The sequence below is a fragment of the Nyctereutes procyonoides genome, unplaced genomic scaffold (assembly GCF_905146905.1).
Source record: "Nyctereutes procyonoides isolate TBG_1078 unplaced genomic scaffold, NYPRO_anot_genome, whole genome shotgun sequence".
Taxonomy (NCBI): domain Eukaryota; kingdom Metazoa; phylum Chordata; class Mammalia; order Carnivora; family Canidae; genus Nyctereutes; species Nyctereutes procyonoides.
Window position 1 is genome coordinate 29,842,890 of NW_026575042.1, and position 24,772 is coordinate 29,867,661.

Below are 24,772 nucleotides of genomic sequence, written 5' to 3' on the forward strand. Positions count from 1 at the left end.
ATTAGCATTTTGGTAAATTTTCCCTCAGATTGTGCAATGTTTAAAGTTATATATGTATCTGTACTAACGGTGTGTGTGTGTCTATATATATGTACTTGCTATGTATATATTTGTATTGATACTATTGTCAGAATGATATATGTACATATTCACACTATGAATATTTGTATATATACTACATATTCAGTTGTACTATATACTTGTACTTTTTTTTCACTAACATTGTGAGCATTTTTGCTTATCAGTAGGCTGTCTTGAATATCACACTGCTTATATTTCATAGTTCTCTGATGACTTTTGACTAGTAGTCCTATCTATCTTAACTCTATTGCCAAAGTGAGTCCATATAAGCAAAGTAAAATCAGGATAAAAAACTATCCCAACTTACTATATTTTCTTTTAAAAAAAATGAAGAACCATGTTCACCATGAAAATTATATTGTTAATAATAAAAGCAAGCCAGGTTTGCAGATGCCTTTGGTAGGAATTGCTGATTTCCCTGAGTCGCCTTTGCCTTTCATTGGCTGATATAACTCAGAGAATGAACCTAATTTTAATACTAAACTAAGCAAAGCATAATTCATAAAATGCATCTGTAAACATTTAAAACCTCATTTCATAGGCAAATAATATTTTTAAAATTACTTGTATCACCTGTGTTATTTTTGGGTAATTAAGTTGCATTTCAAATTTTTATGACATTGTATACTACATAATTATTTTACCTAGAGGTGTTATAAAATTAGGATAGCTTGTTCTAGATTGCTGCTTTAGGGATCATCTTACCCTTTTTCCAAAGGAAGGTGACAAAGAAATTGCTACAAAAATGCAGGAGCTTGCCCTAAGTGAAGGTGCCTTACCTCGACACTTGCATACTGCGATGTTTACAATAAGCTCAGATCAAAGGATGCTTACTAATAGGTAGGTTAAATTTAATTTGCTATAAATGAACTTGCTTATAAAATGGATTTAGATATTACATAAAACAAACTGAGTAAGTGTTCAGATTATGCAAATGTTTCATTTTCTTCTGATTCACTTAGTTCTTTTCCTTTTCTTATAGAAGATTGTGCCCAGATGATGATTGCCCCTCCCCCATGGAGAGCTTGGGGAGGGGAAACAAAACTGTTTGCTTTTTTCCCCTCACTATCCTGTTATGGCTCTATACCCATAGTCATGGGACTGGAACATGGAAAAGAGTGCCTAGAAGCTTATGGAACTAGAACCACATGCCCAGGATTTTTCTCCTTTTATTTTCTGCGGACCATCATATCAATTTTTAAATATCTTTGGTCAGTTAGGTACTCTTAAGAATCAAGAAAACCTTATCTAACTGTCCTAGCTATCCTAAATCTCTTGTAGTTAAGCAAGTTCTCCTTTGGTAAATTCTTTTTTTATAGTAATCCTTCAAATATAAGGAAGCACATAAATCTGTTCATTTATTCCAGGCCATGTGAATTCCATCCCTTTTAATCTTTCTTTGATTTCTGATGTGTGACCCTTCAAATATCTTTAGCATACTACGACTCATGACTCAGTTTAAGAAAAAGGATATCATAAATATTTTTAATCATCTTCTTCTGACTTTTTAAATGATCACACAAATTGCTGACTTAGGTTTACTTCGTTATATCATGAATTTCCTTTTTTTGTCACCTACATCCAGTTATTGGATGTCATAGTATGCCGCCTTGCCAGTAGTTTTCTGCTCTTTGTGCTATTATAAGAGGCAGTCTGCATCCCTCAACTTAACAGATTATGGCCACAAAAGTAGTCTTTTGTGTTGCCTGAGAGGACAAAAATATCTAAAAGAAAGATGATTTCCTTGGTGTACTGTCTTATTAGTGATAGTAGATACCATCTTTCATTAAAATAGGCAGTGTTTGATGTCTTACTCTGTTAAACCCCCAAGTTAGATGTTTGCTTATTGTGTTCCTCTTTATTAAATAATCAGTTACATCATCCCTTACTGTGATCAGTGACAGTATTTATTGAAAAGCTGTCTGCTTATAAGTTGCCACTTTTCATTTGCATTGCTCTATGCAGATTGCTATTATAAAATGTTATCCCATTTGTCCCTACTTAAAGCCTTTTCAGGAATCCCTGATAAATGATACCTATCCAATGCACGTGGAAGAAATTATAATTGTTTCAGTAGTACTGAATTTCCAAATAGACATCGAAATGAACAGTTTTAAGTCGTGTTCATTTTTTTTTTTTTTGTGATAGAACAGAGTATACATAATTTGGGTTTTTAGACTTTTCTTCTGGGAATGTAACCTGTGTAAATACATATGTCTGTAGGTTTGGTTATTTTTCTCACAGATTTCATACTCATTCCTGTAGCAAATGGCAATTTGCATTCCTACCAAAGCACAGAAGGGTCAACAGTGAATAAAATATATTCTCTGCTCTTGAGGAACATATCGTGAGGGTTAAAATTAATAAATGACTAAATCATAGACTCAACATGGATCTTATATTCTTCACTTTGAACCAGAATGTGCTTTTACCTCTAAAGTGGCATGAGTAAAATAATTTGCTTTAAGTGCTTTAAGTCTTTCTCCAGACTCCACAACTTAAAAATATTTTCTATCTCTGACTTTGCCAGAAAGATTATATTAGAACATAGTTATTGACTTTTGCTCATGTTCAGAATTCCAAAGAATGCCAGAATGCTATATGCTCACTATATCAGGACTTGTTATGCAAACTAATCGTATCATCAAGTCTAAGTGTTTCATTTATTTTCCCTCTTTAAATGAAATAAAAACCTACTTCTTCATGTTCAAGTCCATTGAAAATTAGTTTATCAGGGAAGCATTTTGATTCAGAGAAGATTCTAGAATATTAGCAATATCTTTAATTACTATCTCCTACACCTCTCCACATCAAAATAACTAACTTTAAATATTTAACATCAGAATGATTTCTTTGCTGTAGCCATATTTCTTATGTGATATTTTGTTCTTAAAAATTCCTTTCTGTTCTAGCTGAGATAAAGCAGCAAACCTTTCTCAACGTCTGCTTTTTTCAGACAGCTAAGTAGACATTTAGTGGGACTCTGGACAGCTGATAATGCAACTGCAACAAACTTGTTGAAACGCATTTTGGTAAGTCAGTTCAATGAACAAGAAGATTTACGTATTCTTGCCCAATAAAATTTCATTGAGTAAGTTTATACTGTTAAAGGATGTTTTTAGTTTTTGTTTTTTTATTTAAAAGATGCTTATCAAAGGAGATACCACATAATAAATGCTGACCTTACTAGCTTAAATCATAGTATTTATTTAGGTTTTGAAAGCCAGATTTTCTTTTGCGCAGTTGTTTTGAAAATGGATTTTATGTTTTGTGTGTGTTTGCTTTTAGCCGCCAGGCTTGCTGGCATACTTGGACAGCTCAGATCCAGTTCCTGAGAAGGATGCTGATCGGATGCATGTTAGAGATAATGTGAAAATAGCAATGGTAAATAATTATTGTCCTAAGTGTCTTTTCAGGTTGAAAAGAATAATCTTTCTAAGACATACCAAAAATAAGCCAAGAATTCACCGTATATTGAATAGTAGTACCAAAAGTAGTATTATTAGTAACAGTTTTATTGAGGTAAAATTTACATCCCATATAATTCACCTGTTTTAAGTGTACAATTCAGTAATTTTTAGTATATTTATAGGGTTATAAAACCATCACCACAATCTAATATTATAAATAATAGTAATCTTGTATGTTTTGTTTCCCTTAGCTTGTTGGCACTTTCAGGAATGGATTTTTTTTTAAGTGTATTCATATATATAATGTGATATTTTACAAATAATGTGTGATTGATAAATGTTGGTTAGAAGGGGCCAACAGTGAAAAAATTAACTTAGGGTAGAACTTTTTTTTTTTTTAATAAAAACTTTGTTTATTATTAAGATTGGGCTATCTCTGAGAAAATTACTTAAACATCTTTCAAGATACACCATTGTAATAATGTCTTATATGTGTTCTTTTCCTTTCCTCACTCCATTTTTCTATTTACACCCATTTCCCATTCACATCTTACCATCTCTCACGTAGGAATCATCTTGAAACTTAAGCAGAAAAGTTAAGATTTCTTGGACAAAAGTATAATTTATTGTAGAAATTTTCACTTTGTTTCTTCACTGAGCCCCCAACATCCAGTATGTATTTTATCATGTAAAATAAATAGTGTGACTCAGCTTTACTTAGATTTTAAAAATAAATTTGCAAACAGGAGTATAATGGATTTTAACATTATTTTACAGGATCAGTATGGAAAATTTAATAAAGTTCCAGAGTGGCAAAGACTAGCTGGAAAAGCTGCTAAAGAAGTTGAAAAATTTGCCAAAGAAAAAGTAGATCTTGTGTTGATGCACTGGAGGGATAGGATGGGCATTGCACAAAAAGAGGTAAAAATAAAATCTGCTTCCACGCTTCAAGCACTTCTGTATATTGTAGGTTTGCTTTCATTGTTGCAGTTCACAGAGATGGTAGTCAGATATTTCTGACTGAACATATGAAGAAATGTCACCTAATTCTGATTCATATTTTTATATAAATTTTTCTTAATTCATAGTTTTATGAATCATTGATAGGATTTTAGTTAGGTATTTTATATAAAATTGAATATAAAATTCCACCCTTAAGTTTTCCTTCATAGCTTTTCAGTTTCCATACTAATTTATTCATAGATGTTTCTTTCCTTCTTTTTCTGAATTTTATTTTATAGCTATAAAAATAAAGGTGCTCTTCTTGTTTAGCATTTTTATTCAGAGCTAGCCAGATAGGTGTTTTGGTAATAAGATTCACATTTTTAAATTAAATTTACTGTATGTACTTAAATTTTTCAGTATTAGCTTCTTAAATCAAGGTCAGATCAAAAACCATTTTAGTCTCTCGTTCCTTAGCATGTAGTATGATCAATAGAACCTAATTCAGTAATGTGTATTCTTGTGTCTAGGATAAAATGTGCAGTGGTTAAATCAATAAAAGTTGACTTGATCTCACCATTTTTGTTGACCACACTTACGTTCTTTCTCTTAAACCGTCTCTTTACTTAATGGTAGCTATTTCTTTATGCAAAGAAAATAATATAAATACCTCACCAAGTAGGTTTCTTATCGGTTAAGCCTCCAATTCTTGATTTCAGCTTAAGTCATCATCTCTGGGTAGTGAGATCAAGCCCTGCATTAGGCTCTGTGCTGAGTATGAAGCCTGCTTAAGATTCTCTCACTACCTCTTGCTAAACAAGAAGAGCACCTTTATTTTTATAGCTATAAAATAAAATTCAGAAAAAGAAGGAAAGAAACATCTATGAATAAATTAGTATGGAAACTGAAAAGCTATGAAGGAAAACATAAGAGTGGAATTTTATATTCAATTTTATATAAAATACCTAAATTGAAGAAAACTAGAACTGGTTGTCCTTTTTGTGTGTAGCATTTACATTTTCACTAGTCTAGACTCCTAGCTTTTTGTCCTGAGGGCCGGGGAAATTGAAGAAAGCTAGAACATTTAAATATAGACATCAGGTGCCACAGAAGAATTATAGTCGGTGGTATCTGAAATTGAGACCAAAATTCAGTTCTGTAGAATTTGAGCATAAGGAGTTTATGCTGAACTGTATGAGTAACATGTGCAATATAAAGAATCACTAGATACGCTTTCTAAATGGCTAGGATAGGGATCCCTGGGTGGCGCAGCGGTTTGGCGCCTGCCTTTGGCCCAGGGCGTGATCCTGGAGACCCGGGATCGAATCCCACGTCAGGCTCCCGGTGCATGGAGCCTGCTTCTCCCTCTGCCTGTGTCTCTGCCTCTCTTTCTCTCTGTATGACTATCGTAAATAAATAAAGAAAATTAAAAAATTCTTAAAAAAAAAAATAAATGGCTAGGATAGTGAAGAGAATATTGCACTTTGAACTTTTTTTTTTTTTTAAGATTTTATTTATTTATTCATAGAGACAGAGAGAGAGAGAGGCAGAGACACAGGCAGAGGGAGAAACAGGCATCATACAGAGAGCCCGATGTGGGACTCAATCCCGGGTCCCCAGGATCATGCCCCGGGCTGCAGGCGGCGCTAAACCGCTGCGCCACCGGGGCTGCCCTGAACTGTTTGACCTATATCTGAGACTAGTTTTATTGTTTAATAATAAGACAAGTTACAAGTTTTCAGAGTGTTATTTCCTCTTTCATAAAATCAAAATAACAGTACTTCCTTTCTCTATTCTGGAGGGCTGCTTTTATGTAAAAGCAAGGTAATAATAGGGATGGCTGGGTGGCTCAGTCGGTTAAGCCTCCAATTCTTGATTTCAGCTTAAGTCATCATCTCTGGGTAGTGAGATCAAGCCCTGCATTAGGCTCTGTGCTGAGTATGGAGCCTGCTTAAGATTCTCTCTCTCCCTCTCCCCCACTCCCTGCTCGATCACTCACGCATGCTCTCTCTTAAAAAATAATAATAATATAGCAGCACTATATACATGTCTGTTCATTATAATATTCCTGAAACATTCGAGTAATCAAAAATCTACAGATATGATCTGATTTTCAGTTATTAAAAGTATGAGCCCCTGACTTCAAGTAATTAAGCCCATTTCTAAAATAATAGTTTTCAAGCTGTTGGATATAATTATCTAACTGAAGTAAGTTTTTGGATTCCAATTTCATATGTAACATTTATCCAGCATAAGTTTGAACACAAAGCTATTTTAGCTATAAATGTGGATAATATATGCTGTTTAAAGAAAATAATTCAGAGGAAAATAATGCTTTTTAATAGCAATAATGTCTTATTGGTCTGTTTCATATATGTGGGTGTTATCTAAAACATTGAGCAGGTAATGATGCCAAAAGATACACTGGTCAAGAAACTCTTTAGGTAATAAAGAGATTATTTTTGCTATACTACTATTTTTAACATTAATTTCTTTAGGAAACAGTGAATAATCTTTGGGACTATTTTATTTGTAGAAATATTAACACCCAAATATGGAATGATCATGTGCTTTAGCTAGTCTGAAAACTAACCATTATCAAGATTAACTGGCTAGCCTTGAAAGGAGCTGCATTTCTTATATAATCAAAATATTTTAATCAGAATGTTTTTAAGTCAGTTTCATTTGTAGCTAATGTTCTGTGTTTGATTAATAATAACCTTTGACTAATGTATAAAATTGCTTTTTACTTATTTTGTTATTTTAGTTGAGGAATTTAACTAGTTAGGGGTTTTAGCCTAAGTGTGAACTCTGTTTATGGAGAACTGGTTGTCCTTTTTGTGTGTAGCATTTACATTTTCACTAGTCTAGACTCCTAGGTTTTTGTCTTGAGGGCCGCGGAAATTGAAGAAAGTGCTTCTTAATTAGAAGTTTTAGAGAAAGTTTTATCATTAAAACTCTCCTTATGTAACCAATAGGTTTCATGTTTCAAACAGTATTTACTTTTTAAAATTTACTACTCAGCCTTTATTCTTTCTATTTATTATGCTTTATTTTATATAATTTGTCACTTCTTTAAGTTATAGACTTCTGTGCTTTATTACTTTCTACTTTTTGGTTCTGTCACATTGAGGGTCAGAATTTTAATGTTTTGCCATATCTACAGGTTTGACGTGGAGCAGAGATTCCTCATTGCCAGCCCATATATATAGACTTCCAGAAATCTTTGAACTCTTCACCTCCAGTTAGTTATAAGCCTTGTGTATATGTCTTTCTCTAGAATAGGGGCCATAACTTTCTTTGAATTCTCAAATAGGTTTATGACTGCCTAAAATTTGAGTCATAGACTTAGAGAAGCAGGTGGATCTCTGTCTTAAAGTGAAGATGATTTATATTGGTGACATCCTTGTGGAATTTGTATGATAGATGCAGCCTAACACATACAGACTCACTCTTTTATTTTTATTTAAAACTTTTTCATTTTTTCCTTTTTACAATTAAATTCAGGACAGAAACAATATGGTGAGTTTAAGTCCCTGCTACATGTGTGAAATGCATTCAAGTGCCTGGCATGTGGAGTTGTCTTTGAGATTCTTTGTCTAATAAATTAAATTCAAATCTCACCTCACATGTGTCTGATTGTAGATTCATATTTCTTATCCATTAGCTGTTTCAATTTATACTTGCTCCTTATGGCTTTGGTAGCAGTTTAATAGCCTATAATATTTTGCATTTGTTGTCCCATGAGTTGTGTATTAACTGCATGTAATGTAAATGTTTAAAACAAGTCACTGTTTTTGATCGTTATAAATTTTATCAGTCGTCATTATAAACTGTAACAAAATTTGGTGTTAAAACAATAACTGTAGGCTACATGGAAAATGCTTCAACAACAGTGTAGAAATACCTGCTAGTGCCTATTTATTACATTGTGATATAATTTTATATTCACACTTTATAGATTTTGCTTCATTAATTTGTTTCTGCCAAAATTTGATAGAGAAAACGTTTTGTATCACTGATAAAGTGATGATTTTCTGACTGAGCCTATTTGATAGTCCCAGATTGAGCACTATGAAGTCTTATTGTTTTTTCCAGAATATAAATCAAAAGCCAGTAGTTCTTCGAAAGAGAAGACAAAGAATAAAAATAGAAGCAAATTGGGATCTCTTCTATTATAGGTAAACATAAAGCCTCTTTTCCAACAAGTTAAATTTGGCATTGCCATTAGAGCAATCATAATAGGTTTTTCATGTCTGAAACTAACACTTTATGCAATGGGTATTTTTACACTACCAAGGTCAAGAACTGTAACTGTTAAGATTGGTATGATTAACAATGTTTCCATAATATTAATATCTTTTATAGTACAGTATTGGTAGTCTGAGGAGCTAAAGTTACTTTTAATTTTTTATTAAGGCTTTCAGCTGATTAAAGAGATAAATGATGAAAACTTAAGGAGACTTGTAGGAAATGGGTATCAAGCTTAGCTGGCCTAATAGACTTTTCCAGCCTTTCTGATCTGTTTACCTCTTCTCCATCTACTGCCCCTGCCCACCGTTCTCCACCACAAACACACACAGACATATGCACATAAGACTTTGAAACATTTTGAGGATTTGCTAAATTTTGGGGGATAATTTACAGTGCTTATTCTGGAAGCTGACATATTAATTATACCGTAACTTATAAAGGAAAATAAGTGTTTTGGAAACTTCCCACAGTACTTTTAAATTGTATAGAATAAATATATAGTATAGCCTTAAAAATATTGATTTTCTTCCTTAGGATTATGTTGTCTCCCCTAGAACTTTCTTGGAACTTTGACATTAGACTTTGTAGGAGTGTTGCAGAATGAAAATGAAAGGATACTGTGCCCATCCACCTCTAGTTCAGACCTGTGTCCAAATTTATTACAGTAGTTAAATTATTCAGGAATAAAAGGAAGATGTTTTACAAATATCAATCAGAACACGGCAGTTTAGCTGTATTCTTAGGTAGTTTGTAACATTCTAATCTAGAATGTTGCTCATCCTACACACTTTACATCCAGGTGCATAGTTCAGAAATTCTTATCCCCAACCTGAAATTTAATATCTAATAGTAATTATTCTCTGACTGGAATTTATACTAGCAATAAATATTGAAATTGAAGTATCAGTTCCTTGTTTTGAAATCCACACAGATTTGTTTTGTGGTTTGGGTTCATTTTTTTTTCCCTTAGCATTTTATTTTGAAAACTTTCAAACATACAGAAAAGGTTAAAGAATTTTATAGTGTACAACTCTTATCTATCACTAAGATTCTGCCTTATAGAATTGTACATTCTACTAAATTTACAGAGATTTTATTTTATTTACACTTGCTGAAGTTTATTCCAGTGTTTTCTTATTTAAAAATGTATAAGGTATATTTATAGATTTTTTTTAATGTTTACTCCTTTCTACTATTTTCTAATTATACCTATAGGTTTGGTCAGGATCATGCTAAGTCAAACCTAATTTGGAATTTCAAAACACGAGAAGAACTGAGAGATAGTCTTGAATCTGAAATGAGAGCATTTAATATTGATAGAGAGCTTGGTAGTGCTAATGTGATCTCCTGGAACCATCATGAATTTGAGGTAAAGTTTGCTTTTTGTAATATTAGTTTTTTCTTTTTGAAAGTACATATTATTTGTGGAGTGTTTTTAAAAGATTTGTGGTTATATAACATTTTTACCTTCTTAATTTTGTGGAGGAAATATTAAATATTAGAAAACCTTAGTATTTGAGACAAAAATTAAAAGTGCATTATGTTAAGTAACTGGGTTTTGTATCTGAGATCATATAGGAGTTTTAATGAATTTGATCCCGTGCTTTCTAGATCTGTTCTTCGCTTAGTTTTTCTTCCTTAGGTTTTTTTTTCCTCCATTGAAATACAGCTAGTTCTCCCTTTTTCCTTGTACTTATACCTTGTTTATATATATATTTTTTTGTGGTAGTTTGATTCTGAATGTGGTCATATTTTGCTTTTCTAGTAAAATATTGATGTGAAGAACAACAAAATAAGATCAGGAAACATGCTGGTTAAAAAAAAAAAGAAACATGTTGGTTAAAAAAAATGTTGGCAGTAGATAACCGTGTGTGTGTGTGTGTGTGTGTGTGTGTGTGTGTGTGTGTGATGTAAGCTCTCATAACAGTTTTTAATTTAAGCATACTCCTGACCCTGTAGGCTTTGATCTTTAATCCAACTGCATTTGCAGAATACAACAATTTGCTTGTGCTCATTCCCTCCTCTTCAAAAAACTTCCTTTGCTTTGATTTTGGGAGTCTGTATTCTCCTGGATTTTTCTCCTCCTTTACTGTGCACTCCTCCTTTGCTTCATTTTTCTTTTTTTTCCTCAACTGCTAAACTGGCCCAAAGGATCTTGGACTTCTCATTTATATTCATTGCCTCATGACTGTTTTTTGTTTGCTGGTGACTTCCAGATTTTTATCTCAGATTTTCTTTCCGAGACCTCATACTGTTATCTTATAATTGGATACGCAATAAGCAACTAGAGCTCTAAAACTGTGCCCTTGTTCTTCTCCCAAACCTGCTTTTCTTGCGGTCTTTTCTGATCTTAGATAATGGCTTCTCCTTATTTTCTAGTCAAAACCCTTGTAGTCCTCTTTTCTCTTATATCCCAAATCAAGTTTGTCAGCAAATCCTATTCAGTACACTTTCAAAATTTATCCAGAACCCGACCGTCTTCTCTCTGTGGGACTGTAGCAGTATCTCTGCTACCCACTCGTCTCCCTTTAATCTGTTACCAACATAGCCTTATGATCTTGTTAAAGTAGATCGTGTTACTTCTGTGCTCAGAGTCCTTTTGTGCTTCTATCACTTCCCATTTCATTTTGAAAAAGCCTGGGTTCTTCAGATGGCTTACAAGGTTGGTGTACCCCCTAGCCCTAAGCATTCTTTCTTTAATCTCATGTTCTACTACTCACCCTTTTGCTCCAGCAACACTGACTTCCCTGGAAACACCAAATTCAGGTTCTTGACCTAAGGTCTTTTTCTACTTGCTAGAATATTCTTCTCCCCTAGATTAGTCTCATAACTTGTTTCTTCCTTCAGGTTTTTAACTGAATATTATCATCTGAATAGGCCCTCCCTGGCCACTGTTTAAAAATGGAGCCCTCAGGGGTATCAGGTTGGCTCAATAGTTAAGCGCCTGACTCTTGATTTCAGCTGAGGTCATAATCTCAGAGTTGTGAGATTGAGACCTGCATCAGGCTCCGCACTGAGCAGGGAGCCTGCTTGAGATTATCTCTCTTGCTCTCCCTCTCTACCTCCTCCTACCGCTATATTCTCTCTCTCTAAAAATGAATAAATAAATCTTTAAAAACACAGCCCTCTTTGTATATACATACATCTCCCTACATTCTCTCTCTCCCTCTCCCTTTTCCCTGCTTTATTTCATTCCATGGCACTTACCACCTAGCTACCATGTATGTTTTACTTTTTTATCTGCTATTCCTATAAGGACGGTAATTTTTACGTTTGTTTATTGCTGTATCCTTGACTAGAACAGTGCATAGCAAACACAGTATATGTTTAATATAAGTTGAATGAATTGAATGCTCAATTTATAAAGAAAGCGAAATGGATACACACACAGACACATATATATATTTGATTTTATATAGTTCATATTTTTAGAAATTAGTTTTTTTAGGCTTTGGAAAATGAATTTTAATAATTTGGCCAGTAGGAAATTCCTTTTTACAATTGCTTGCAAATCTTTACTTTAGACAAGTAGCCTGAGTACAAAGGTCATGGTGTTGCCATATCCCCTGATCATCATGGACCACTCCTTCATCTATCACCTCCTTTGTATTCTGGAGTAATTTGACATGCAGAGAATGAATAAATAAAAATACACCATAAAGTGCAGTTCATGTGTTGGGAGATGAGGGAAATCCTGAGGTAGCTTGTGTGAATTGCACAAACTGTGTATGTGCAGGATCAACTTACTCCATAGTTGGTTGTGACAAACTGAGAAGGGAGTGAAGCAGATTCTCTTAACAGTGTTTGAGCCTTCTTTCCCTTCATCCTTATTAGTACCATATAGTCCTGTGAAAGTTATCAGCAAGATTTACATTCATACAATTGGTATGTAATTTCAACTCTTTAACATTTAACTAAAATAAAATAGAAGTTATATTAATAATAATGAATTGCTAGATATTTTAAGAAATGATGAATTTTTTTCTACTAAAGATGGTCTTACCAAGAAAGAAAAAAGCTCTGCACAGAATTTAAGAAGTGATTATGTGGAAACTGCCAAAACCTTCTTGTAAACTAAAATACTCTAATGTGCATTTATTAACAAAGGTTAAATATGAGTGCCTGGCAGAGGAAATCAAAATAGGAGACTATTACCTGAGATTACTATTGGAGGAAGATGAGAATGAAGAAAGCGGATCAATTAAGAGATCGTAAGCTATTTTTCATATCTTGTTATATTTGTTTTCACTATTAGTTTCATGGCTAATTCTGTTGTGAACTTTTTTTTAAAATCTAGATATGAATTTTTCAATGAGCTCTATCATCGTTTCCTGCTCACCCCAAAAGTAAACATGAAGTGTTTATGTTTACAAGCCCTTGCTATTGTTTATGGCAGATGTCATGAAGAAATAGGACCTTTTACAGATACGAGATATATCATTGGAATGTTAGAGAGGGTAAGAATATCATTTAAGGAAAATATTAGATAGTGCATTTGGCATACTTGTTAAATTTTCAAAACTGAATGTAAATTCTGTTTGATTACATTGTTACCGTAACGTTCTGCATGAGTTTTTTTGTAGTTTACCTTATACTTGATTAATTCTAAGTTAGATGAGTAGGAAAATGACTGCTGGGTTAGTATTTGTCCATGTCAGTTTATTTTTTTCAGTTGCTGCTTTTGAATGACTTTAGCGACCTATTTACCAATCTTTAAGTATGGATGAGCTAGACAGGTGTGTAAAAGAAATAGTGACTATTTTGTACGTACATTTGGTTTCCACTTTAGAAAAATCTTAAATCATGCTAGCATATTAAATTTCAAAGTGTGAAGATAATAAAACTTTAGAACTACAGTGATACCCAAAAAAAAAGAACCTTGAGTTAGCACATTTTAGGAAGTTTGTCCTTTAACACTTGAGCTTGCCTGGGGGAAAGAACATATTGACCCATTCATCTATTGTGCAGCTCAAATTTGAGTGTAATCTATTTGTTGCAGTGTATATACTTTGTTCTTTCACTTGTGCTTATATTATTCCTTTTAAATTTAACAATTTGAATGTCAGTGAACTGCCTTAGAACCATTCACCAATTTTTTTTTAATTTTTTATTTATTTATGATAGTCACACAGAGAGAGAGGCAGAGACACAGGCTGAGGGAGAAGCAGGCTCCATGCACCGGGAGCCCGATGTGGGATTCGATCCCAGGTCTCCAGGATCGCGCCCTGGGCCAAAGGCAGGCGCCAAACCGCTGCGCCACCCAGGGATCCCCCATTCACCAATTTTTAAATGGCCATCAGTGCTTGTTATAATTATCTTAACTGTTAGTCATGCTTTATAGATTAGAAAGCTGATGCTAGATAAGGTCATAAAACATGCCTTAGGAAATAACCAGATGAAAATCCTTATTAATTACTATTATGCCAGATTGTACTATTGAATTTTAATTTACTGTTTTTCCAGTGAACCGGAATACTTATAGCATAGCCTTTGTATTTTTTAGACAAATACAGTTTTCCTTCTTGTTTGTGTTCTGCATGATGTTATTTGTATGAAACATCATTAATAATTCTTTAGAATATTGAGAAGTGTCATTTGGGGCAATTCTTTTATTGGTTTCAATTTTTATGTACTTAAAGCTATATACTAAAGTAATCTGTTGACTTTTAAAATATATGCTTTTCGAGGGAAATTAGACAAGTTATATAAAATTGCAGAGAATGCAGGACATTGAAGAATTATAATAATTGACTCTTTTCTCTCATGTTCTTGCTGTTTAAAAGGTGACATTATTTCTTATTGGTGGTGTTGATTTTGTCCATAGATGATAATATCTTAATTTGTATTTTTGTTCACTTCTGACTAAATTCTCATTTTTTTCAATAGTGCACAGATAAACTTGAACGAGATCGGTTGATCCTCTTCCTTAACAAGTTGATCCTTAATAAGGTACAGTATTTTTGCTTAAGTAGGCAGCTATTTCCAAATAAATCACATGAGTATATAACAAAAAAATTATTCCAGCTTGAGTTAATTATCCAGACATGATTCTTTTCTTATCTTCTCCTTTTAGATCAGAAATCTCTGTGTGCTGTCAACTTCTGGAGTGAAAATTTTTTGCCAGATAGTCTCTGTACATTCTGTCCTACTGTTACAGATACTGAATAAATTAATAATAATAATATTCTAAGGGAAGAATAATGAGGGATGAAACCAATAGCTGATTTTACTTTAAGGACTCTTTAGGATTGGACTTTAAGTAAAATAAATGTTTGACATAAAATGGAAAGTTTTTAATTTATTCAGCATACATTTTGATGATAAGTAATTTCAAGATAAACTAGAGAGTCACTTTAGCTCTTCATATTCTCCTTTTTAAGACATTTTGATAGGCTCAGAGCTCTTGGGTGGCTTGGTTAAACATCTGACTCTTAGTTTCAAGTCAGGTTATGCATGATCTTAGGGTGATGAGAACAAGCTCCACATCAGGCTGTGCACTCAGCATGGGATCTCCTTGGCATTCTCTCTCCCTCTCCTTTGCCTCTCTCACTTGTGCGCTTTCTCAAATATTGGCTTTTCTTTTTAAGAAAAAAATCCATTTTTTAAAAAAAGATTTTATTTATTTATTTGCGAGAGAACGTACAAGCGGTAGGGGGTAGTGGCAGATGGAGAGGGACAAGCAGACTCCCTACTCAGTGCAGAGCCCGACACAGGACTGGATCCCAAGACCTTGAGATCATGATGTGAGCCAAAGGTAGACACTTAAAATGACTGACCCAGGCATTCCTAAAATAAATAAATCTTTTTTTTTTAAAGGACATTAGAGTAGGTTCATACCGCTTTGTTGTTGTTGTTGTTTTTTAAGATTTTATTTATTCACAAGAGACACAGAGAGAGTGGCAGAGACATAGACAGAGGGAGAAGCAGGCTCTCCATAGGGAGCCTGATCTGGGACTCAGTCCCCTGATCCTGGGATCATGCCCTGAGCTATAGGTAGACGCTCAACTGCTGAGCTACCCAGGCGTCCCAGTTCATACTGGTTTCTAACAAAAATTCATAGCTGTAAATGTAGTTTAATTCACAATTATATGATGTTGCAGTGAAATCTGAACAAGTCTTTTGTATCTTAAATCTTTGTTGTTCTAACTTAGTTTTATTCTCACTTTTAGAAAATAATCCATATGTTTTTAAATGAAGTATAATTAATAAATCTTAGGAAAATGTAAATTATAATCTCTTCCAAACTTCTAAGAAATTGCCAGTTTTTATCTTAAGTTTATAAGAATTGGAACATTAAAAGGTTTTTAATATAACTGATTTTGCTTCTGATTATAGAATAATCTGGTTATTAACATAAAAACCTAGGGAAAGGCAGCATAATTTGAGAACCAGAGAATTTATTGTGGGTGTTACTCCTTTCAGGCCTTGTTTATTTTTATTTTGTTTTGTTCAGAATATATTTAAGTAAAAATTCTTTAGGCAATGTCTTTGTTTTGCACTTTTCACATTTATCTAAATTCATGTTCCTTGAACACAAAGTCGTAAAACACTAAGTAATAATCAGTTGTATGTCAGTTTTTCCAAAGAGATTCTAAATGCTTTCTATAAATAAATAAATAAATAAATAAATAAATAAATAAATAAATAAATAAATGTTTTCTTCTTTGAGAGTCCTTTAGGTAATAGTACGCATTGGAAAGAAAAATTTTCATTTAGGTAAAAGTGTTTTTGTCTTCCAGAGAAATGTTAAGGATCTCATGGACTCAAATGGAATTAGAATCCTTGTGGACTTGCTTACCCTTGCACATCTCCATGTAAGCCGAGCTACAGTGCCACTGCAAGTATGTATGCTTATCTAGATTTCACAAGCTTAACAGCCTCTGAGTATAATTTAGGATCCAAAAGAATCAAAAAAATTGACATGAAAACACGTCAAGATATGTGGCCATGAATATGGCCAATAAAAGTTAAAGTAACCATAAGCACAATCTAAAATGGATAGTGTTGATCCAGTTTTATTTTTCATGTGTCCCTTTTTTGTCTTTTAAAGTAACTATATCTCTAATATTACTTATTTTGGGGCAGTGTGATCTTTAAAATTTAGACTGAATTTGTCAGTTATAGAATTAGAATTTAAAGCATTGACAGCCACTGAGAATACACTTTGCTTTTAGGAATCTGGGCCTCATAGAAACCAGCCAATAAGAGGATAGAGCTGCAAATCTCTCCTGAAAGGCCTCTTTTGATACCTAATTTTAGAAGAGATTTATACCTAGCTCACTGGTGATTATTTTTGGTGTTTTGTTTTTGTTTAATCTCCTGGTTCAAGGAGATGTTCCATGTTAGCTTTTGGCTGAATTATGTACAAAAGTGCTATTTGAATATTCAGAATATGGCATTTTCTATTATCAGGTATAAATAAAGTAATTGTAATGCTTGTGTAGCATGACATTGTACTAGGTACTGTTCTGGTACATGATATATTAACTTTTTAAATTGCCCAGTGGCCCTCCCATTTTACAGATGAGAAAACTGGGGGACAGAGTAGCCAAGTGTATTACCCAAAGCCACCCGTTAAGGAACAGAACCAGAGTTAGAATCCAGATGTCTGTGCTCTTAACCACATAGCTATGCCTCTCTATATAAATCTAACCAAAAACTGGTGGTTATGAGGGTAGTTAAAACCTTGTTTTACTAAAATATATTAACTACATAAAAATTTTATCTTAGGTTTTCATAAACATTGATATATAAATTGTAAGAATTATCTGTAGTGAGGGTAGTAAATTAAAAATGTTTAAAAGCATTAAAAAAACCTTCCTTTTAGTATTTTAGCTCTTTGATCTCAGGTGCTTATTGAAACTGTTAGTTGGAGTGAGTTTTTTCCCTCAAAAACTTTAGTGTTTTTAGCATTATGGTTTAAGTTTAATGTTGTACTTATTTATAAAGTTATTTGTAATATTCTTTGCTACTCAAGTTTTACTGTCCTCAGAATTTATTAATGACAGTAGGAAATATAGATGTCTTAGAATTTAGCTTAGATTGCCAAGTGAATTTAGGAAGCTATTTATTTCAAATGCATATTAGTAAGGAAATAGATTTTTTTTGGACTACTTGGTTAGACACTGGTTCTTAAAATTAAGGTCACCTGAAATTTAGGTGATTTTCCAAAGGAGTGTAAACCCAGGAAAGTTAGTTCTGTTTTACTTTTTATGGTATCTGCCCCCTTAGATCTCTGCCTTGAAAAATAACTATATTTTTAAAACTTAGAGCAATGTAATCGAAGCTGCTCCAGATATGAAAAGAGAGAGTGAAAAGGAATGGTACTTTGGCAACGCAGACAAAGAAAGGAGTGGCCCATATGGATTTCATGAGGTTTGTGTCTTAGAGAAACTTTTTGTGATGGTCTTTCTCCTTCTTATGCCCTTCTGTTTAACATACATAGAGATGTGGAGTATTTTTAAACTATGATTTCAAGTACTATCATCAGGTCTACGGGCTCTGTCATTCAATTTCCATATGAAGAATTAGATGGCTTGCAGTTCTAAACAACCACACATACATATAGGTGCGCGCGCGCGCACACACACACACACACACACACAGTTATGTCTTCAAACTTTTTTGTTTATAAGCTGTTGTTACAGAGGTAGCACTTAGATTTTTAATGAATTTTAAAGTAATAATAGCAATGGATTTCTTAATAGTTATAAGATATAGATAATTAAGGCTTTTCAAACTACAACGCTTCTATATGGAATAAGTAGGTAAATTTTATTATGCAGTCTGAAATTCATTGAAAATTGTGCAGTTCAAGGGCAATTTCCGTCTTAACAGCTACTGTTACTTGATCTTGACATCTTAGGCTCAGTTGGAATTTAGCCAAAGTTTTATAGAAGACCAAGCCCTCTACTTGTATATATCTTGGTCATTTTACACTCTGCCTACTGTTTTCATTCTTTCCAGTGTTCTTGATGCTCTGTAGGTTGGCCAACTAAATGGTTATTTTCTTATATTAGTAACCTATTTCAGGTTCTTGAAGACTTGTCAACAAAAGTTTGTTGTTTTTTGATAGTGAACTTGTATGTTTATTGCCGTAGTTCATGTGTTTTCCACAAAATAGAAAACCTTAGCAAGCCTCATTTACTTCATTCATGTTTGTAGTAACGGTGCCTTCCATTGATTTAGATGCAAGAATTGTGGACCAAAGGAATGTTAAATGCAAAAACCAGATGTTGGGCTCAAGGCATGGATGGATGGCGACCACTTCAGGGAATACCTCAGCTTAAGTGGTGTCTGTTAGCCAGTGGACAGGCTGTACTAAATGAAACTGACCTTGCTACCCTTATATTGAACATGTTGATCACAATGTGTGGATATTTTCCAAGCAGGTAAAATGTAATTGCACATTTCCATGGTTAACAGGGACTTCAAAATACCTTGCTGTTTCCATTTATATGGGTGCTTCCTCAGTAACAACATGGGGATTACCCTGGTGATTTAGAGCAAAGATACCATTTGTGACCTTGAGGAAATGCTGCTTTGAGTTTTGGAGCTTTTGAAACCTGTAAAGAAATAATTTGCAAATTATATTGATAAAGTAGCTAAAAAATGACTTTCTCTGGGAGACTTCAAATAATGTTACCAAATCCAGACTTACTCGCTGCACTCTAGCAACAGTAACAGTTGAATAAATAATACTGCAGACTGTACACTGTAGTGAGGAGTGCCACCAGCTCATCGGTCAGGTTAGCTCCTGGTAAAAAAGTTGATTCCAAGCCCACATCTTGCCCCATAACTTGTCCCACTTGACCAGTGAAGGTGGAAATATGTTATATAACTATTGCAGGGAACCTTTCAATATTTATAAAATATTTATATATGTACATTTTGTGTATTACTCTTACTAGAGACCTTTTGTGATGGAAGTTACTGAGAAACTAGCAGTTTTATAACATTTGAGGCTTTTGTGGTTCCAATTCTCTTTAAAATTCAGATTGGACTTAAAAGCACACAGTATTTAGAAGGAATGTAGCATTAAAATTAAAGGTATACAGGGAAAATACTGAGAGTAGTTAAAGTTTAAATTTATGCGACAAAGTTTGATATGCCCTTTGGGGGGAAATATCCTCTGACAATGTGTTGGGCAACACCAAGTTTAATCAATTAAATAATAAATAAGAGTCTTTGGCTCTTCTAGGGTACTGTTTTTCAAGGAAATCTTATGGAAGGAAATGAAGTCATATTAAGCAGCCAAATAGATTTAAACCAAAATACCTAATCATGTTCCCAGCTGTATGAGAGCTTAGTCTTCATTAACAAAAAAGTAAGGTAACATGCTTCATGCCTAGTAGAATGTCATATGCTCTGCACATACAAGTTTTAATAAATATATTAAATGTTGACCTTAGAAAATATTTTCTAGGGATCAAGATAATGCCATCATTCGGCCTTTACCCAGAGTGAAAAGACTGCTGTCAGATAGCGCTTGCCTTCCCCATATTATTCAGGTGAGTTACTTTTGTGTTATCAAATTAGGAATAGTATTTTAAGAATCATTCTCCCTTACTCAATTTTGGTATGAGCGCTACCTAGTCTTTGTTGTAGTGTATTCCATTTCCTAAAACCTTGAACCCTGATTATGTTTATTTCACTTATTCCTAATTGATACTCTGATTATACTGTGGAAGATTGCATATCCAAGAACATAAACATAGGAAGCCTCCAGACTCCAGAATTACTCTCAAAAAGTTTTATTTATTATGCATTCTTCAATCACACCGTTGAAGTTAGGAATCCTGGGAAGTACACCAGTGGACCACAGACATGGACATGTGGGAGGTGATAGTCCAAGAAATAATCGCAGCCATATTGCCAACTTGCCTCAGAGTTTGACTCTTTTCAGTTAAATATTTTAATGAATAACAACTGATCTAATGCACTGAGTTTGAATTATGTAGGATAATGTATTTTTTTTCTTTTTTCTCCCCATTCTGCTCTTTTGGGATTAAGCTTTTTCTAGATTAGCATTAAAAATAAATTATTATTTATAAATAATAATAATAATAAATAATTATTAGCAAATAAATCAGGTCCCAGAGATTTCAGACCAGTGTTTCCCTCTATTAAATATCCTGTTGTTTAATCTCAGTTTTATATTAACCACGCATGGTCTGACTTTAAAGTATTTGGCAGTAATTTGTGTTATTTGTATACATCAGTTGTACATTGATGTGAAAAGAATTACTTTGTATATTTTTATATTCACAAATATGCAAGTGCCTATGTAAGTCACTGATAATGAACAAGTCTTCTGAAATATGACAGTGACAGTGCCCTATCAACTCCTGCCCACCCCACAACTTCTACTACTTAAGCATATCAGCATTTCCAAATTTGTATGCTTTTCTGTTGTGGATCTGTTACACTACTTAAATGAAAAAGTGCTACGATTACTGTTTTTTGGAACCCATCATGCAGTCCAGCCTAGAGGACCATGTGGCTGTGTATGTGAAGGGGTACAAGGAGAGAGATTTGTTTTCAATTCTGGATGTGTAGATAAAGGCCTAGAAAAACTACCTCTCAAACATTTTTCCAAGTCTTAGGAAACTGAAAAAAAAAAAAAAAAAAAAGTAAAAGGCAAACACTGTTGAATTTCAGGTCAGAAAAGAATGACTAAAAAACTTGTAAGAGATGTGGTTGGCATAACATGAAGCTTTGGAGGGGAAGAGCCCATTTTTTTTTAATAAATTAATTTTTATTGGTGTTCAATTTACCAACATACAGAATAACACCCAGTGCTCATCCCGTCAAGTGTCCCCCTCCGTGCCCGTCACCCATTGACCCCCACCCCCCGCCCTCCTCCCCTTCCACCACCCCTAGTTCATTTCCCAGAGTTAGAAGTCTCCCATTTTAATTAAAAAAGTTTTTAGCAATATCTGAACAATTAAAATGATTTAGGAGAAAAATTTCATTGATAAGCCTACCTGTTCTTAATAGTATATATACTGCCTTTTATGCTGAGTTAAAATATTTTTAGAAGCTATTTTTGTTTTTCCTTAATTTTAGAAGTCTAAGATTGAGTGAATGTCCTAGGTTTTCTGATATAGTTGTAATTTTCAAATATTCTGAGTTTTGCCTGCTAATTCCTATATTTTTATTAAAGTGATAGCAAGTCTTGAAATACAACTGCTGTTAAACTAGGGAAAAATCCTGTTACTGTATCTAGGTTTTTCCTCTGTAAAACATGTCATAGTATTTTAAACACTCAATCTAAATAACTTGAACAGGTAAGACAACAAAACACAGAAAAATCCAAATTATTAAAGACGTATAGCAATTCAGCCTTATAACTGAGTCTACTAACTTTGACTTCTTAATGTGAGCTAGTATTTACTCGTACTCTAATTTTTTTACTGGTAGTGTTTGACCCAACGTTGGGAATTCTTGGGAACTGTTTACAGAAAATTGAAATGCCACTTATATTAAGATAAAACTTATTAAATATCTTTATCAAGTTTTTATTCATAGTAACTCTATGATTTCTTAATCACCCAGATTCATTGTGGTCCCAGGTAACTCCCTTTGGTACTGTAAGCTCAAATTTCTAGAGACATCTGCTTGGTACTTACTGGCAGTAGTAGAAGTACCACTGGTATTTGGTTACCCATTTGCCTTCTACTTACACTTGTAGATCTGTTTTTTTAGTGCCATTAGTGTGCACTGATAGTTGTCCTATGCTCTGCTCCTTGAGTTCTCCAGTAATCTTTAGGGAATGCCTCACATCCTGAAACTCTCCCAAGGCATAGCTACTTTTCTTGTTTATTTTGTCGTTAACAAAGAAGTCCACTTAGGAAGATTTCTGCATAAGAAACAATTTTATCTATAGTTATGACAACATAGCTTCAGGTATCTTTTCTGAATAAGTTTTGACCAATTCTCAATTAACGTTTTTCTCTCTGTGCATTAAGTATTGTAAAATGAATTAATTTTCAAATATCTTGAGTCAGGTAGACAAACAAGCTTACTAAATCCCACAGATTTTTATTTTCTAGCTTATTACATATAAGAAACTATAACTTCACATGAAATACATAAACCTAAATGATGTTATTGTGAGGTTTTTTTTATAATCCAGTAACAAAAGCATTTTTTTTTTAGCTACTGCTGACCTTTGACCCTATCCTTGTTGAGAAGGTTGCGATTTTATTATACCATATCATGCAAGATAACCCACAGTTACCTCGTCTTTATCTCAGTGGAGTATTTTTCTTTATCATGATGTATACAGGTTCCAATGTGCTTCCTGTTGCTCGGTAAGAACTTTGATGAAAATCTTATTTAAAGTTATTTGAAATGTACATGGACAATTTTTTTTAATTGATTATTTTTGTGAGTACATCATTGCTTTCATTACATTTTTCATTATAAAAGCCATTTGGAAATAAGAATGGGGAAAAAATAACTCAGAATTATGCCACTTTACCATATCTAACCTAAGAATTTATCACCATCTCTTAAAATATAGTTTTAACAGATGTATTTAATATAACTACTTGTATTGCACATACAGTTTTGCATTTTGCGTTTTTCTTCAGATTGGGTAATTTTTCATATTACTACATAATCTTAATATGACTATAATTTAAAAATCTTCCTAATTCATTTAATTTCTTGCCTAATTAGAAATTAAACAATTTGGAAATATGTATTTACAAGTGGTCTTTAGTGGTTTTTATTTATGAAAAAAACTGATCTTTAGAATATTAGTTACTAAATTTAAATCAGTTCCCATATTTGACAAGTCATTTTTCTTCCCTAGATTTTTGAAGTATACTCATACCAAACAGGCTTTCAAGTCAGAAGAGGTAAGCCAGATTAATCCTCTGAATATATAACTTAACACTGAATAAGCTATCTTGACAATGAGCTGTGTATGTTTACTAGATTGTAAGCATTTGAGGATAGGTACTGTCTTACTCATTTTTCACATTTCTTGTGGTGGTACTTTGCACATAGATTGTCTTAAGCTAGCATTTTATGATGAAAATAAGTGTTGCCCGTTAGACTTAACATCAAATTGTAGATATGAATTATAACTTGACACTGCAGTAAATATAACTTGTTTCCTTTGTGTAAAATTTAGATTAATAATTTTCATAAAACTTGAGTGTATACCTGAATCTCATATAATCAGCTAAAATTCAGTTAAGACTAAAGCCTTCTTTTTATTCAGATCACAAAGTGGCAGAAGTGCCAAGTTTCTCTTTTGAAGCTACTTAATTTTTTAGGTGCTCTCAAGTGTCCTTGCCATTTTACTAGGGAAGAAAAATAGGAATCCAAAAAAGATAAGACTCATCCAGATAGCTTTGACAACCTGAAACCTTATACCTACATTTTACAGAAGTATTTATTGTCAAAACGTAATGGATTTTTCAAATTTAGTTAAGGTTCTTATGGAGCAGTGATGTTCAGAGCCCGTTGAAAGCAGAAGAACAAACCAAAACCAGACCACTGTTGAGGAGACTAACCAAGGAATGTTACACCTCTTTGACAGTGAACACTAGACCAAACTTCATGTTTGCTGGAGCAGCCAGTGAAGCCCTGGAAAATAATCTAAGAATATTAAAGTGATGCCCATGGCAATATAATTTCCATAGCTTTTATACAAATAGAAAATGAAAATGTAAAAAAAGTTTTTAAAAAATTACTTTTAATGCTATCACAGTAGTGTAGCATTAGGCATTTTTTGGCATTCTTTTTTCCCCCTTTTTTTCTGTGCAGTTCTGCCTATGTAATCTTTTTTTTTCAAGTTTTTAACATAGAAATGATACATTATTTCACCTAACAGTATTTTGAATAATTAGAGCAAAACTGTAACAGAACTCTAGATGCAAGAATTACCAAACAATAGTATTCTAAAGAGCAAAGAAAGCATTTCTTCATCCCAAATTTTAACAGATAGTGAATTTATGGCTTTTATTAACAAAAAGCTTTGGCAGTATTTATCATCTAATTTGTCTTGACTCTAGGTGATAAAACCATGTCTGGGTTTATTTTTTTTGTCTCTTTGTCACATCCTAGAG

General features: G+C 33.3%; 1 protein-coding gene across 4 annotated transcripts in view; it reads left to right on the top strand.

The window, feature by feature from the left end:
- Positions 1-24,772, top strand: part of DNAJC13 (DnaJ heat shock protein family (Hsp40) member C13) — a 118,685-nt gene that overhangs the window by 51,330 nt on the left and 42,583 nt on the right. For all 4 annotated transcript variants that reach the window (XM_055321305.1, XM_055321306.1, XM_055321302.1 and 1 more), the window contains 15 exons: positions 800-921; positions 3,038-3,113; positions 3,370-3,465; positions 4,269-4,412; positions 8,532-8,614; positions 9,903-10,056; positions 12,795-12,898; positions 12,985-13,144; positions 14,574-14,636; positions 16,427-16,528; positions 17,958-18,062; positions 18,876-19,078; positions 20,113-20,197; positions 22,848-23,002; positions 23,509-23,554. In XM_055321305.1, coding sequence (XP_055177280.1) covers positions 800-921; positions 3,038-3,113; positions 3,370-3,465; positions 4,269-4,412; positions 8,532-8,614; positions 9,903-10,056; positions 12,795-12,898; positions 12,985-13,144; positions 14,574-14,636; positions 16,427-16,528; positions 17,958-18,062; positions 18,876-19,078; positions 20,113-20,197; positions 22,848-23,002; positions 23,509-23,554 — 1,698 coding nt within the window. The remainder of the gene's footprint in view (positions 1-799; positions 922-3,037; positions 3,114-3,369; positions 3,466-4,268; positions 4,413-8,531; positions 8,615-9,902; positions 10,057-12,794; positions 12,899-12,984; positions 13,145-14,573; positions 14,637-16,426; positions 16,529-17,957; positions 18,063-18,875; positions 19,079-20,112; positions 20,198-22,847; positions 23,003-23,508; positions 23,555-24,772) is intronic.